This window comes from Schistocerca nitens, chromosome 11 (assembly GCF_023898315.1).
Source record: "Schistocerca nitens isolate TAMUIC-IGC-003100 chromosome 11, iqSchNite1.1, whole genome shotgun sequence".
Lineage (NCBI taxonomy): Eukaryota > Metazoa > Arthropoda > Insecta > Orthoptera > Acrididae > Schistocerca > Schistocerca nitens.
Window position 1 is genome coordinate 17,515,219 of NC_064624.1, and position 16,609 is coordinate 17,531,827.

Sequence of the window (16,609 nt, forward strand, 5' to 3'; positions counted from 1 at the left end):
ATATGGGACAATGGACCAGATGTTTCAGCTGCACTTTCTAACGTGCACTGTCAAGATTTTATAAAAGCAATAACAAACTCAGTGCGGTTACGGCTCAGATATGATACACCCTTGTTTTACAAGCACATTGGTGCCAGCAGCAGGATACTGTTCCAAAATGGCGTCTATTTCTTGCAGGACGGCGAAACTGGTGCAACACTGGTGGGAATACCCAACAATCAGTACTATACTGGCATAATACGTCTCGGAATCTCGACACAAAAAGAAAGATTGGAAGCATTAATTTCGGAATGACTTTCATATTTTACTCACAGTACGATTTCAGTGCGAAATCGTAGTTTGTGTGAAGGGGCAAGTTGTACATCACCTTCCTTACAGTGTCTTTCTTGTATCCAAAGCCCGAGATAAATAACTGAATAATTCACTGTAACAACATTATTCTTCACGGCACAATGACAATGCTAAGAGTAGTTGCGTATATTCGCACACATTCTTACGAGCAACCGAGGCCACTACTACAGCCGTGTGACTGGAGGGGTTTGTCACTCTATAAATTGTACCGACTAAAAAGTGTTTCACGTTTCACATATGTGTACTGTTTCTCCAAGTGCAGAAGCATATGACAGCACAAGACAGAAGGAAAAAGCAAATAACTGCAGCATGCAGCCTACTTGTTTGCTTGCTGAGCCACAAGCACAATTGCACGATATTTCAAAAATAGTTCAATAGCTGATCAGATTACTATAATTATTGCAACCTTTGAAACTATTTATGATGCCCTTCTGAGTGATTCTTACAAGGTCTGATAGAAAGGGGGGGGGGGGGGCGGAGGGGGGGACCTGGTCCTCTGGTACACACAATTTTTGCACGATTCTTCACAAAAGTATGTAGAACAATGAAGAAGCTATTAATAAAATGTTCATACTGAAAAACATCATGTTTCTGTCAACCTAACACCCCTCAACCTTCTATTTTTAATAATTGCACAATTTCTGTATACAGGTCTGTCAAGTACATTATTTTTAGCAGTATTTTAGATTCATAGTATGAAAATTACACAGTTCTTGGTGCTGGAGATTGTGATGCATACCATTAATAATTTCACGTAATATGATTTCCCGATTCCTTAAGTTCATCACCATGCAAAACTAAAATTCAAAACTGAACCTTCAGAACCACCCACCTAAGTGATGTTTTTAGCATGATTTACACTCAAGTAATCTGTTTCTATAAATATTCTGTATTTTGAAGGATATCAGTTAAATACAATCCAATTTTGGGACACAGCCTTCAGAAATATGGCACTATAAAAGACTGGGCAATTACAACAACAACACATCCCAATTTTTTCAGTGTTTTTGGGTTTCCCATACACTGCATTTTAGGAGATGTAACAAATTTTAATTTCTTTTTCTGATAATTAAAGGGCTGAAAGCTATAATTGCGAGAGTCTCTGTGTTGTGCCTATCTGAGAATCTGCATCACTGCTATATGGTGAGTATCAACTTTTTTTCTCATAATATTGTTACATTCCATCCCGGATTTTCCACTGTTTGAGTATTGAACGGTGTAATGTTGTGTGGTGCATATGAATAATGTGGCATGAAGATAAGGGCAGGCAAGCTTGTGCACGTATTTCAAATCACTATCCACAAAGCAATGCCATCAAGTCAACAAAAACTAATTTATTGACCAGGATGCAATAATGCAAAGAAATAGAATCCTTCTACATCACGCTGCATCTACATGCCTGCCCTGCATTTCACACTTAAGTGCCCGGCACAGGGTTCATCGAATCACTTTCACGCTATTTCTCTACCGTTCCATTCTCTAACAGAACTACGGAAAAACTAATGCTTAAATTAAGAGATAATGGAGCTCATACAGAAAAATTAATCATGTCTCCCTACGTAGGTAGGTGTCAATAAAATTTTTTCGTATTTGGGAGATAGAGGTAGTGACCGAAATTTTGTGAAAAGATCTCACCACAATGAAAAACATCTTTGTTTTCATGACTGTCATTGTTATGACAAATGAGCAGGGGTGGCCCTCTTTCACCCCTATTTCAAGATAACACAAAACGAGCTGCCCTTCTTTGAACTTTTGCGAATCTTCTGTCAATCTTACCCGGTAAGCAGACACTTTTTGTATCGTGCTGGTATCTTGTCAAAATTACTTAGTACTCGGTTTTAATCTTCCGATGACTTCATTTATACATTTTAGCCAGTGAGATTTCCAATCGTGACACGCACAGTGGAAGGACATCCTTTAGGGTAAGCATAACAGCCACTGTCACAGTCATAGGTCTCGAAACTGTGTCCTTTTGAGAGAGCCTTCAGCTGCGTACGAATAAACTCTGCCGGAGCCATGTCCAGACTGTAGGGAGGTAGAGGCAGTGTTGATGCCTCTTTTACCAGACAATCACTCAACAAGAAGGCAGTGTGGCTGGATGCACTGTTGATGAAGTTTCCATACTTTCTTTTTCAAATGCTCAGTTACAATCCCACAGACATGCATTAATCCCTCAGACGTGGATTGGCTGTACGTCATTAGCTCAGACTATGCAAACACACATTCTGTGGTTTGTGCTAAAAAATTCTCACACGGGTCGCACTTTCTTCACCTTTCGACATTGAAGGGCGTGAACAGTGGCAGTGGACTGCCCAAGAATCATCCAGATTTTTTTGCTTACCCCTGTTTAAGTGAGTATTGCATCATAGCTGGAATTGCCTGCCAAACTCGATTTGTGAAGGGCAGGAATGGCCAAGAACTTTGCACAAATGCAGATAGTTCTGCAGATCTGCATCATTCAGTTTGTCATGTAACTGGGAATACCGAGAAACACTGAGTTTCATAGCTGAAAAAACCTTTCGCACATATTTTGATCGAAATAATGGTATCACATTAGCAACCTCATTATGAAGATGTTGAAACACTTCCTGAGGATAGCTTCATAGAACTCCTGGATAGTTTTGACACGAAAGAATTTGATCTGCAGTTTAATTTCCACTTAAAAGACAATCAATTTCATCTGCACAAGCAAAGAGGTGCTGTCAGCTGATACAGCTCAAAAATGTGAGATTGGCAGTGTCCTGAAAATATTTAGGAAACCATTCCTGTAATTCTTACAATGCGACAATGAATTCCTCAAAATTTTCATTTTTCTTAGCACCAACGAGCTCAAGGAAATGGACAGTGTTCCTCGCCAGGCTTCTCCCCTTGCAAAGTATTAAAGAGGGTAGTGTGCAGTCATATCCACTTACAATGCGAGATACGCAATGCATTCCGGGTGTTGTTGTTTTCATTCCTGGTTTCCTTTTTCCTTGATAAATTTAAGAATAGTGTGTTTTAAATAAAAAAAAAATACTTCCAGAAGTGTCACTCAATGTAACCAAGATACTTCACGTATTACTGCAAAGTCTCAAAACTCTTGATTCAATTCCATCAAACACCGTAGAAATTTATCGTGTAATAATGCATGCTACTTGAGAAAATTTACTATTTGTACCACCAGTTCCATCATCTGCTCGTTGCCTGCAAACGTAGGACAAAGTATTTATCATCGTACAGATCACTGACTACCTCACAAACGGTTTGTCGACAGTTGCAGCCGTGTGCTCTTTCTCCATCACATAACTCTTTAAATTCTTTATGCACAGCATAGTAAATATTGTAGTACAATAGTACCTCTCAATTGTGCATCTGCAGAGTAGGTACTGAGAATTCTCGTATTCTCTCCAAAAAAAAAAAACTATGATAATCATTCATTGTTAAAGGCTCGTGAAGACAGATTCCGCGAATGCCTCTTTGTATGCAAACAGCCAATTGGACCTCTGAGCTTCCTTTAAATTGTAAGCAAATAGCAGAAGGTAAACAGCAATGACCTAAAATTGTGACGAAACAAAGAAAGTTGTGCCAACCTGAAAAATGCCAAACAAAAATCCAGAAGGAACAGTGCCGCTTAGCACTACCAAGTTAAACGTCGCACTGTACACAGTAGTTCAGAGAAAGAAAGAGCAACGCCGAGACATAGCCTGGACCGCACCGCGTGCAGCACATTGTGTACCGTGCAGTTTTACGTGCCGCGGCCAACCCTGATGTAGGGACACACCTAAACACTCCGCGAGCTGAGGAAATTGTGGTCAGTCACTGCTCTTCACGACGTCAACTCGACAAAGATTTTCCGCTATTATTAGACTTGCACGACCCTTTTCTCTGATGCCTCCTGAGGGATCTAGCTTTATCGAAGGATTTCCCACAATCGACGCACTCGTACGCCTTCTTCTTCGCAACATCGACTCTAACGAAAGATTTGCCGCACGACGCCGTCTTTTGATGCCTCTGAAGATTATCGCGGCGCTTGTACTTGTTTCCACAACCGACACATGCGTACAATTTCTTTTTCACATGAACGACTCCGTAGTAGTGTACGCCGCAGTGTGCCCGATATGTCAGCAGAACAGAACCGGCGACACTGTTCTCCAGACAGACCTTGTAGTGCTTGGCATCATCACTGTGTGCATGTCGAGTGAATCGACAGTTTGGATGAAGTTATTACTCAATTTAAGTATTTCCAATCAACATCAAAACTGTAAACGATCCAATATCCTAATGTAACACAAATGCTGCTATTTTGCACTTTTCAGTTCACAGTGTTAATTGTCCAAGATGCAGGATTTGGTAATAAACACTACTGTTTTAGTACTGTCTTTGTGTATTTTATTTTCCGGAATGGCTTGCCCTCGCCAGAGGTAAGAAGACTTCATACCAGTTGTGGTTATCGACCTATCACTGCACTAGGGATTTTTCTACTGCTCTTCACGACGTCAACTCGACAAAGATTTTCCGCTATTATTAGACTTGCACGACCCTTTTCTCTGATGCCTCCTGAGGGATCTAGCTTTATCGAAGGATTTCCCACAATCGACGCACTCGTACGCCTTCTTCTTCGCAACATCGACTCTAACGAAAGATTTGCCGCATGACGCCGTCTTTTGATGCCTCTGAAGATTATCGCGGCGCTTGTACGTGTTTCCACAACCGACACATGCGTACAACTTCTTTTTCACATGAACGACTCCGTGTTTTCTGATGGCACTAATGAAGCAGAAAAATTTCCCACAATAGCTACATTCGTACGGCGTCGGAAGCTCGAAGGGTCGTACGAAAGATTTGCCACAATTACTACACTGGTATGACCTCTCTTCTGTTCGCATTACTACGAGTTGCTTTAGGAGATCATCAAATTCGAAAGATTTGTTGCAGTCGTCACACTTTGGTGTCATCTCTGAGGCACTAAGTTTCCTATGGTTCAGAAGACCACTAGCTTGACGAAAAGTCATGCCACAATTGCCACACACATACGGCTTCTCCCCCGTGTGGATTCTCGCGTGATCCTTTAACGCAAAAGCCCTAGTAAACGTTGCGCTGCACACGTTGCACTTGAATGGCTTGTCCCCAGAATGCTGCCTTCTGTGTTCCACAAGGATATGAGATCGCCCAAAAGACGTACCACAAATGTCGCACTTGTACGGCTTTTGTCCAGTGTGAATTCTAGTATGTGCTACAAGGCAGGTACGGAATTTGAAAGTTTTACCACAGTCACCACACCTATATGGTCTCATTTCATTATGTACTCGTCTGTGACGGCTAAGAGTGTCATATAGCTTGAATGATTTACCACATTCATTGCATGTGAACAGTGTGGCTTCAGAATGCATTGCTCTGTGTTTCCGAAGATAGCGAGCTTGTGTGAAATGCTTACCACAATCGACGCATTTAAACGGTTTGTTCTGTGTATGGACTGACTCGTGCCGCTTCAGGCACCAAGGGTCGGAAAGAATTTTGTGGCAGAAGGAACATACAGACGGCCATTGCTGTTTCCGTTTCCGAGCTGACGAATTTTGACCCAGTTCGAAAGCAGATTGGGGTGATTTTCCACAGTCGCCGTTACGGTGCTTTTGTTTCGATTTTTCTGTCTGTGTATTACGTCCAGTACAGGTGGAGGGTTGTCGTGCTCTGTTACAAACCTTTTCCTCGATGCCATCCACAGTAGGGGCGAGTGAGTTGCCCGGTGAAATTCTGCGCGTGCCGGAGAGCCTCCGATCTCCAGCGCTGTCGGCGACGCTGCACCCCGCCACTGCCGCGCACTCGCCTCGCTTCAGGTGCACGCGTAGGCTGCCTCCCGTGCGAAACACGTCTCCGCAGAGTCTACAGACGTGCGGTGGAGGTCGCACGCCACCGATGTGGACAAAGACGTGTCTTACGAGTCTATACTTTGACGAGAAAGTCGCGCTGCACGAACCGCAAGTGTAGCTGCCACAAGCAGAGTCTTCACCACCACCACTCCGGTTAACATCCGGCACTTGTAATGGGCCACTGCCATTCACAAACTGTCTATCCTCTGGTGTAGCACACTTCTGAGCTGGATGAGCGACAGCCTCACCACACACACCACTGCATTTTTTTAGGACACTCCACATGGACCTGGAACACAGTGAGAAAGTAAATCCAACACTAATCTACATTAATACAGGAAAGTCCGGGCAGGATGTAAATAGTTCAGGAGTAAAAGACGTCAGTCACTAAATGGTAGAAACATTGAGTAGTTGACAGGTACACACAAAAGACAGTGAAAACTTTTAAAAGAAATCACTCCACACACATACACACACACACACACACACACACACACACACACACACACACACACACCTTTCTTTTTTTTTTTTTTTTTTTTTTTGTGCCTGTCGACGACTGAATGCTTCTGTTATTCGGCAAATAGTCCCTTTTATGCTACACTATCTACTATCTACATTAGGGACAGAAATTTAATGCAAAGGAGCACGACATGATAGTGACAATGAAGAATAACTGGGGAGTAGCAACAGATATACATGTCACATGACAAGTGCTAAAGAAAATGAAGGTTTACCTGGTGAGCGTAATAAAAGAAATGAGAGAGTAAGCCAAGTGAAGAAATTCCTCTACATTGTATGAAGCCCAATATGGAACAAGGCTATATCACCAAAATGCAACTGAACAGTAAACAGAGCAAATTTTACTGCAATACTTGTGCACACATCAGAAATGTGGATAATGGAGAAAAGGCGGGTGAGCTCAATGTGGGGCTGGGAGACGAAAGTTCACAGGAGAAGGTTAGGGCTTACAAGAATGGAAAGAGGAAGGAATGAAGCAGTGAAAGAGGAGACCACAGAGAAGACAAGATTAAGACAGTATGGGCACTTGAAGAATGCAACGTGGCAGCGTACTGAGGCAGGCCCACGAAACGACAGCAGGAGGCAGTCGGCCTAGAGGAACACCGAGGGACAGAAGGATCGCTGGGCGTGAAGGAGTGTGTGAAGAAGAGAGGAGAAAACTGGGGCAAAGTGGAGAAGGGAACATTGTGTAAGAGCAGAAAAGATGTAAAGGTCAACAGAACCAGCTGTAAAAGACCATAACTGTTCTACACAATGTTAAAAAAAAGGTTGCTTTGCACATTCAGAATTACACTGAAGCTTAATGCACACAATAATACACATATGAAAAACACTGAAATATTTTTTTAGTGTTTAATAGCATGATAACAACTATACACTTAGAAAAAAGCACATGTTACTTACTGTACAGGCAGGTGCAGATTCATTGTCAGGGGTCACACTTTGTTACAGCCCCCACACTCAGTGTTTATCCTGTCCACTAGAGGTCTTTTTCCCCAATTTGGAAAATCTATCTTATTTTTTTAACTTTGTGTCCCGATGCACTTCACAACACTACAGTCGTCGAGGTAACCTAATGGAACGAACTCTCGTGTGCCATCTGGCTGAATCGAGTAAACTTGCTTCTGTGTGTTACTGTGTTTTAAATGTTGCAGACTTTATTCTCTGAGGTAGGATTTGGGGACCAGCTCACCATTTGCCTAAACGAGAGCGGGGAAGTGTCTAGAAATTGCAATTGAGCTTACTGGTGCAGCAACCCACAGTTGCTAATCTGCTGGATGGATTGGAACTAGGTCTGGCGTACCTCCCCATCTCGCTAATTAGCACACCAATAATAATAATAATAATAATAATAATAAGAAGAAGAAGAAGAAGAAGAAGCGAAAGAGCAATTAGATGAAAAGAAGCAGAAATTACAAGCATTGGCCAAACGACTTAGAAGATACAAAAAAAGTGAAAATAGAAGGAAACAGAATCAAACACTCAACACAAACCAAAAGAAATTTTACCAGACAATAGATAACACACACATTAAAATAGACAATCCACCAAACATAACAGACATGGAACACTTCTGGAGCAACATATGGTCAAACCCGGTACAACATAACAGGCATGCACGGTGGATACAAGCAGAAATAGACACATACAAGATGATACCACAAATGCCTGAAGTGATAATTGTGCAACATGAAGTCACCCAAGCAATTAATTCTACTCACAATTGGAAAGCCCCTGGAAAAGATAAAATAGCAAATTTCTGGCTAAAGAAGTTCACCTCAAGACATTCACATCTAACTAAATTATTTAACAGTTACATTGCAGATCCATACACATTCCCTGATACACTTACACATGGAATAACATATCTGAAACCTAAAGATCAAGCAGACACAGCAAACCCAGCTAAATATCGCCCAATAACATGCCTACCAACAACATACAAAATATTAACTTCAGTCATTACACAGAAATTAATGACACATACAACACAGAACAAAATTATAAATGAAGAACAAAAAGGCTGTTGCAAAGGGGCACGAGGCTGTAAAGAGTAACTGATAATAGATGCAGAAGTGACATATCAAGCTAAAACTAAAGAAAGGTCGCTACACTACGCATACATTGATTACCAAAAAGCTTTTGATAGTGTACCCCACTCATGATTACTACAAATACTGGAAATATACAAAGTAGATCCTAAATTGATACAGTTCCTAAACATAGTCATGAAAAATTGGAAAACCACACTTAATATCCAAACAAATTCAAATAATATCACATCTCAGCCAATACAGATTAAGCGTGGAATATACCAAGGAGACTCATTAAGTCCTTTCTGGTTCTGCCTTGCTCTGAACCCACTATCCAACATGCTAAATAATACAAATTATGGATACAATATTACTGGAACATACCAACACAAAATCACACATTTGCTATACATGGATGATCTAAAACTACTGGCAGCAACAAATCAACAACTCAACCAATTACTAAAATTAACAGAAGTATTCAGCAATGATATAAATATAGCTTTTGGAACAGACAAATGTAAGAAAAATAGCATAGTCAAGGGAAAACACACTAAACAAGAAGATTACATATTGGATAACCACAGCGACTGCATAGAAGTGATGGGAAAAGCAGATGCCTATAAATATCTAGGATACAGACAAAAAATAGGAATAGATCATAAAAATATTAAAGGAGAACTAAAAGAAAAATATAGACAAAGACTAACAAAAATACTGAAAACAGAATTGACAGCAAGAAACAAGACAAAAGCTATAAATACTTATGCTATACCAATATTGACCTACTCATTTGGAGTAGTGAAATGGAGTAACACAGACCTAGAAGCACTCAATACACTTACACGATCACAATGCCACAAATATAGAATACATCACAATTATTCAGCAACAGAAAGATTCACATTAAGCAGAAAGGAAGGAGGAAGGGGATTTATCGACATAAAAAACCTACATTATGGACAGGTAGACAATTTAAGAAAATTCTTTCTAGAACGAGCAGAAACTAGCAAAATACACAAAGCAATCACTCATATTAATACATCGGCTACACCACTGCAATTTCATAACCACTTCTACAACCCTTTAGATCACATAACATCAACAGATACGAAGAAAGTAAATTGGAAAAAGAAAACACTACATGGCAAGCACCCGTATCATCTAACACAGCCACACATCGATCAAGACGCATCCGACACATGGCTAAGAAAAGGCAATATATACAGTGAGACTGAAGGATTCATGATTGCAATACGGGATCAAACAATAAACACCAGATATTACAGCAAGCATATTATTAAAGATCCCAATACCACAACAGATAAATGCAGACTTTGCAAACAACAAATAGAAACAGTAGATCACATCACAAGCGGATGTACAATACTAGCAAATACAGAATACCCCAGAAGACATGACAATGTAGCAAAAATAATACATCAACAGCTTGCCTTACAACATAAACTTATAAAACAACACATTCCCACATACAAGTATGCACCACAAAATGTACTGGAGAATGATGAATACAAATTATACGGGAACAGAACCATTATAACAGATAAAACAACACCACATAACAAACCTGACATCATACTCACCAATAAAAAGAAGAAATTAACACAACTAATCGAAATATCCATACCCAATACAACAAATATACAAAAGAAAACAGGAGAAAAAATTGAAAAATACATCCAACTGTCTGAGGAAGTCAAGGACATGTGGCATCAGGATAAAGTTGACATTATACCAATTATACTATCAACTACAGGAGTCATATCACACAATATCCACCAGTACATCAATGCAATACAGCTACATCCAAACTTATATATACAACTTCAGAAATCCGTAATTATTGATACATGTTCAATTAACCGAAAGTTCCAAAATGCAATATAACGTATACCGTACAGTTAAAAGGAAGTCACGCTTGATCAAGGTCCTCGTCACTTTCCATTTTTAACCAGACATAACGTCTGGGACAGGAAAGAGAATAATAATAATAATAATAATAATAATAATATAAATAAATAAAATGTAATGATGGAGATTGTAAGTCTGCCTTGAAACAAAACACTTGTGTTTCATTTATTTTCTTCCTGGACTAGTTTCAGTGAGATTTTCGCCATCATCAGAATCTTGTTTTCTTTATTCCAAAACATGCAAAATTACCATTGTTATAAACATTACAAAACATCATTACATGTGTACGTTTGCTTCCAAATATAGTATTGTGTGAATAGTTTTACAATACCTTATTTTCTTTAAGTCCAAGCACGGTTTCTATGTCAGTTGCCATTATTTCTGGCACATTTTGTGTGTTTTGTTACCATTTCTTTGGCACAGAGCATATTATCTGCAACTGTATTAGTGGATGTTACTAACAAATACGAAAAAGTGAACTTACATACATCAGTATTATACTACTAGGATTGTGGTAGTGTTGTTGACACAGTTTTGGTGTGACTCAGTTATTATGTAATTTGTCATATACTCATGTTCAGTTGCTTTTAAACACAGAAAGACACAAATTTTACACCTTGGCAAGGTGAGGAAGTTATGGTTTTCTGCATTTAAAAGCAACTGCAAGACACCAACACTCATCAAGAAATCACAAATTACTTAACAACCTAGTGACACCAAAACTATATGCACAATGCTACGACAATTCCCAGTAGTATTATGATGATGTATATAAATTCACTTTTTCAAATTTGTTAGCAACAGCAGCACATACAGTACAGATGACATGCTGTAAGCCGAAGAAATGGCAACCGCACCCATAAAACGTGCCGTACATAATGACAACAGATAGACCCCGTGCTGTGACTTCAAGTAAATAAGGTATTATAAAAGTGTTCACACAACAGAATAGTTGGAATCAAACAGTACACATGTAATAATGTTTATAACAATGCTAATTTTGCTCATTTTAGAAAAAGAAAAAATCCACTAATGATGGTGATATTGTTACTGAAACTACAAGGGTTGACTGAAAAGTAATGCCTCCATCTTTGTAACTGATTAACAGTTGGCAGCATCAGTATGCAGCAGGAACTGGCTTATTCCGTAGCCTCTTCTCTGTAGTTCCAGTCGGTGTGAAGCCTCAGCATTGAACGGTTGTGTCGTTACAGTGTAAAATATTTGGAACCGTGTGCAGACGGTCGGTCAGTGCAATTTGAGCAACGTGCGGTCATTGATTTCTTGACAGCAGAAGGTGTCACCCCAAAGGAGATTCATCAGAGAATGAAAAATGGTGATCGTGTCGACGTGAGTACTGTGCGTCGTCGGCCGAGTAAGTTTAAAGATGTCGGACGGCCCGTGACAGCAACCACCGAGTTTCACAAGCAAAATGTTGACAGATTGATTCAGGACAATCATCGTATCACTCAGAGAGAAACTGCAAGCACATTTGGCATTTCACAAGAACGTGTGGGTCGCATTATCGCTTTGCTCGGCTATCGGAAGATCTGTGCACGGTGGATACCCTGGATGCCGACTCCCGAAATGAAAGCACACAAACTTGAAATTTGCCAGGAACTCCTCTCGCATTACGAGAATAGAGGTGACTCCTTTCTCCATTCAATTGTGAGAGGAGACGAAACGTGGGTACACCATTACGACCAGTAGATGAAACGTCAGTCTATGGAATATCCACACAAAGACTCGTCCCAGAAAAAGAAATTCGAGATGCAGCCCTCAGTTGGAAAAAATGTGGCCACAGTCTTACGGGACACAGACGGTGTTATCCGTGTCGATTTCCTCGATTGTGGAACAACGACACATTCCGAGCGTCACATCGCAATGCAGTGAACTCTGAAATGACAGCTAAATAGGGTCTGAAAGGAAAAGGGAAACGTTTTCCTGCAGCATGACAATGCCAAACTACACACTTCGTGTGCCACCACAGCAGAACTTCAGAGACTGAATCTCACGGCATCCTCCATACGGTCCAGGTTTAGCACCGTCTGACTTCCATCTGTTCCCCGTACGAAAGACAATCGGCAGGGATATCGTTGCGCTTCTGACGAAAACATCGACAGAACTGCGAGACTGTGGTTGCGCAGTGTGTCGACTTCATCCGTGACAGCTTCAGAAAACTCGTTCATTGTTGGCAGAAATGTATCCAATTGGCTGGTGATTATGTGGAAAAGTGAATATTGGTAATTAAAGATCACATTCTAAGGATTATTTCTGCATTTTATTTATTAAAACATTCCCACCCAAACCCAATTAACAGAGGTGGAGGCATCCTTTTTCATTCAACCATCATAGTTTGAGAAGAAAAAAATAACGCAAAAGTGATTTGCATCAAGGTGGACCCACAATCCCCATTGTGTTTTAGCAAAACGTAGACAAACGGAAGTGTTTCGAGATAAAAGATTATTTACATCAGTACTTGGTACTTCACTTTACCATAACTTCCAAGAATTGGCAATTTTGAGGAATACACAACCTGAAAAGGATTCATCCAAATTTTTGACAAATACATATGTCGTACAATATATTTAAGAAGTATAACTCTCTCTCTCTCTCTCTCTCTCTCTCTCTCTCACACACACACACACACACACAGATAGTCAGTCGCTTGCTTGCACCCTTCTGTATATGCAGGGTAATCTCAAGAAATGCTGTACAGATTTTTCAATAATAGATACACTAATGCACAAGGAAGGTTGTTGAATATAATTTATAAATATTTCATACAAATTGTCTGAACTACGATGAATTAAGTTTCAGTTGTGGAAACAACGCCACTGTCATATAGTGAACCGCTGCCACAGCTTGAGAGAGCAGTGAGCTACATCTTCCCTCTCACTGATGTGGAGATACAGACTTTGAAACACTGTGACAATTTCAGACCGCTACTCTGAGGTGAGCAGAAATTGATAATTACAAAAAAATGGCTCTGAGCACTATGGGACTCAACTGCTGTGGTCATAAGTCCCCTAGAACTTAGAACTACTTAAACCTAACTAACCTAAGGACAGCACACAACACCCAGCCATCACGAGGCAGAGAAAATCCCTGACCCCGCCGGGAATCGAACCCGGGAACCCGGGCGTGGGAAGCGAGAACGCTACCGCACGACCACGAGATGTGGGCTGATAATTACAGTTGGCACCCTTAATTCACTGCAAACTCTTAACCAATAGGCAGTAAGTTACAGATGTTTGAAGCACTGAAATAAGTATGACCAAATGCAAAAAGGTAACCTCCACATTATCAGGCTGTGATGGGAGACCTACAGTTTGAAATAATCAAATATTTGTAACCAATAGTTTCTTTGCAGTCATTTCAGAACAGTTACACAGCGGTGAAACATGCGAATCCAAAATATGTGGTGTTTTATTTTTATGCTACAAACAAAATGTTTTCCAAAAAACTATTTCAGCAGCTTTGCTTCATCTACACCCAAAGACATTCAGTTATCAGCTTTCTACCTTCCTTCAATCAAACCTACATGTGGACATGAGTGTTTGCACAGCATAGTGAACAAACCTGCCATAAAGAGTCTGCGACAAACAGTTGCAGCAATGAGTCTCAACAATGCAATACAGTGCGTCCTAAGCTTCACTGGGGAGTGCTATAACATGAGCTTAATATGTACATCGTGCATGTATAATATTTACACTGGTTGTAAACATGTTACTTACATCAAAGTGTGCCCCCACCATTGTCTCGAGGTGTCACTCAAAACGTCAGTTCTATACGGAACACGCATCATTCAGACCTCCAGACAACTTTCCTGCCATGCATCCCTTGCATTGTATACGTTATGTGATGACATTCAGTTACTTAATGTCATCTGAAATTTATTTGTAACTTTACGCAGTGGCCCAAAAACAAAATACGCTATGCCTGACAAGTCGGCTGGCTGTAGATATTTAATGCTACCTGCTCAAAGGCGAGACAGCTGGTCAGTACGATATAAAGTCTGAATGTGCACTCGCAATTATCGGTACCACGTAGCGCTGTGATAATACTGTTCATTTCAGTCATTTCCACTTGATTCGAGAATTGAGCCCCTGTCTTATTTTTTGCCCAGTGAATTGTATTTCCCTTTCTGCCTCGTATTACTCGAGAGGCTGTGCTCTGTCGGTCCTATATGCAGACACGTCACCGTCGGCAACACGGTCGACCTGAGAATGGACACCCCTTACCTAACTGCACTGTTCTCTGCAGGCATACAGGACACGAGCCATCCACACACTATAATGTCACCATTGCTAAATGCAATCTGTGCTCTTCTACAACTGCTCTCTGTTCTAATGCCAGCCTACTGTCTGAATGTTACCAGAGAAATTTAGAAATTTACACATACAAAAACGTAAGTGCTTAAACTATTTTTTAGGCAAGGGGGTAGGGAGCGTTGTGACCCCTATGACACTTCCCTCAGATCTGCTCTGCCCATCAGGGAACCACTTCGACATCTACCTTTCACAGCTTAGAATGTACAGATTGGACTGGGAAACAGGTTTTACCGTAACAACATGTGATGCTCATCTTTACCTGTTGTAATGTAACACTCCCGTTTTATATTACATTTACTGTTCTTGTCAAATAATGACATAAGTAATACCAATTTCACCTACGTGTTGGTGATACATACTTCGAGAGTAGTAGCTGATACAATGTAATTTTTATTATTACGTCTACAACTTTGCTTCCAAAAGTCTGCAACAGACGGTAGCAGTGATAAGTTGAGGTGTAGGCAGAAGGTCGTTAAGTGTCACACAATACGCTTACGAATTTGTAAACACAGTACCACCAAATGTTAGTCGACTTGTGATTGTATCGTAAAATTATTCTCAATTGAATGTGTCAGTTTATTACCCCAATTCTCATTATTTGCAAGAAGTTTTAGTTTTCTGCTTTAACAGGAAGAAATCTGCACCCGAGGCTCATAAAATGCTGGCCAACACCTACACTGAGGCACCTGCTAGTGAAAGAATGTGCACAGAATGGCTTCAATACTTCAAGAACGGTAAATTTTTTGTCCGAGACCAGCACAGCGGTGGAAGAGGGAAGGTTTTCAAAGTTACTGGAACCGACGGAAACGATCACAGGTGATCAATATCAAAATGGCTGGATGCATCTGAGCCGAGCACCGAAAGACAAAAGGTTACAATATAATGGTAGACATTAAAAAGGTGATTTTTGAAAAATGACGGTGACCGCGCGTGCCTATGTCGCCAAACCCTCGGAAACACCAAAAAGGGAAATCGTACCCCACCCACGGTATATTCCAGATGTTGCTCCCTCTGACTACCTGCCTTTCTGCTCAGTCGCCCACAGCCTGCCTGACCAGCAACTCCAGTCATACAAGCAAGTGCACAATCGGATAGATTTGCTGATCTGCTCAAAAGGGACCCAGTTCTTCTGCAGTGGGATTTGTACGCTGCCCGAAAGATGGAGAAAGAAGTGGCCGGCAACGGCTGATACTTTGAAATATGGTTCACTTTCTGTTGTTCTGGATTTGAAACTTGAATTAACTGAGCAGAAATATGTTTACATGAAATTGCAAACTACACAATTTCAGAATTGTGCATACAAAATGAGATGATTAACTTTATCATCTGCAGGTCATTAAATTCCTTTAATGCTGTTTGATGATGATAAATGTATGTGGAAGAAAGAAACGTAATCCTAAACTTACAGCAACTTGTTAAGTCTACAAATTTGCTTCCACCTTTTTTTCTTAAAGTTGGATTGGTTGTCGAAGAAAATTTACAAGAATTTACAATTCAAAGTATCAGCCGTTGCCGGCCACTTCTTTCTCCATCTTTCGGGCAGCGTACAAATCCAACTGCAGAAGAACTGGGTCCCTTTTGAGCAGATCGGCAA

The 16,609-nt window shown here is 40.5% G+C and overlaps 1 protein-coding gene across 1 annotated transcript in view; it reads right to left on the reverse strand.

The window, feature by feature from the left end:
• LOC126213359 (uncharacterized) overlaps positions 1 to 16,609 on the reverse strand; it is a 189,382-nt gene that overhangs the window by 3,262 nt on the left and 169,511 nt on the right. The window contains exon 12 of the mRNA XM_049941063.1: positions 5,899 to 6,486. Coding sequence (XP_049797020.1) covers positions 5,899 to 6,486 — 588 coding nt within the window. The remainder of the gene's footprint in view (positions 1 to 5,898; positions 6,487 to 16,609) is intronic.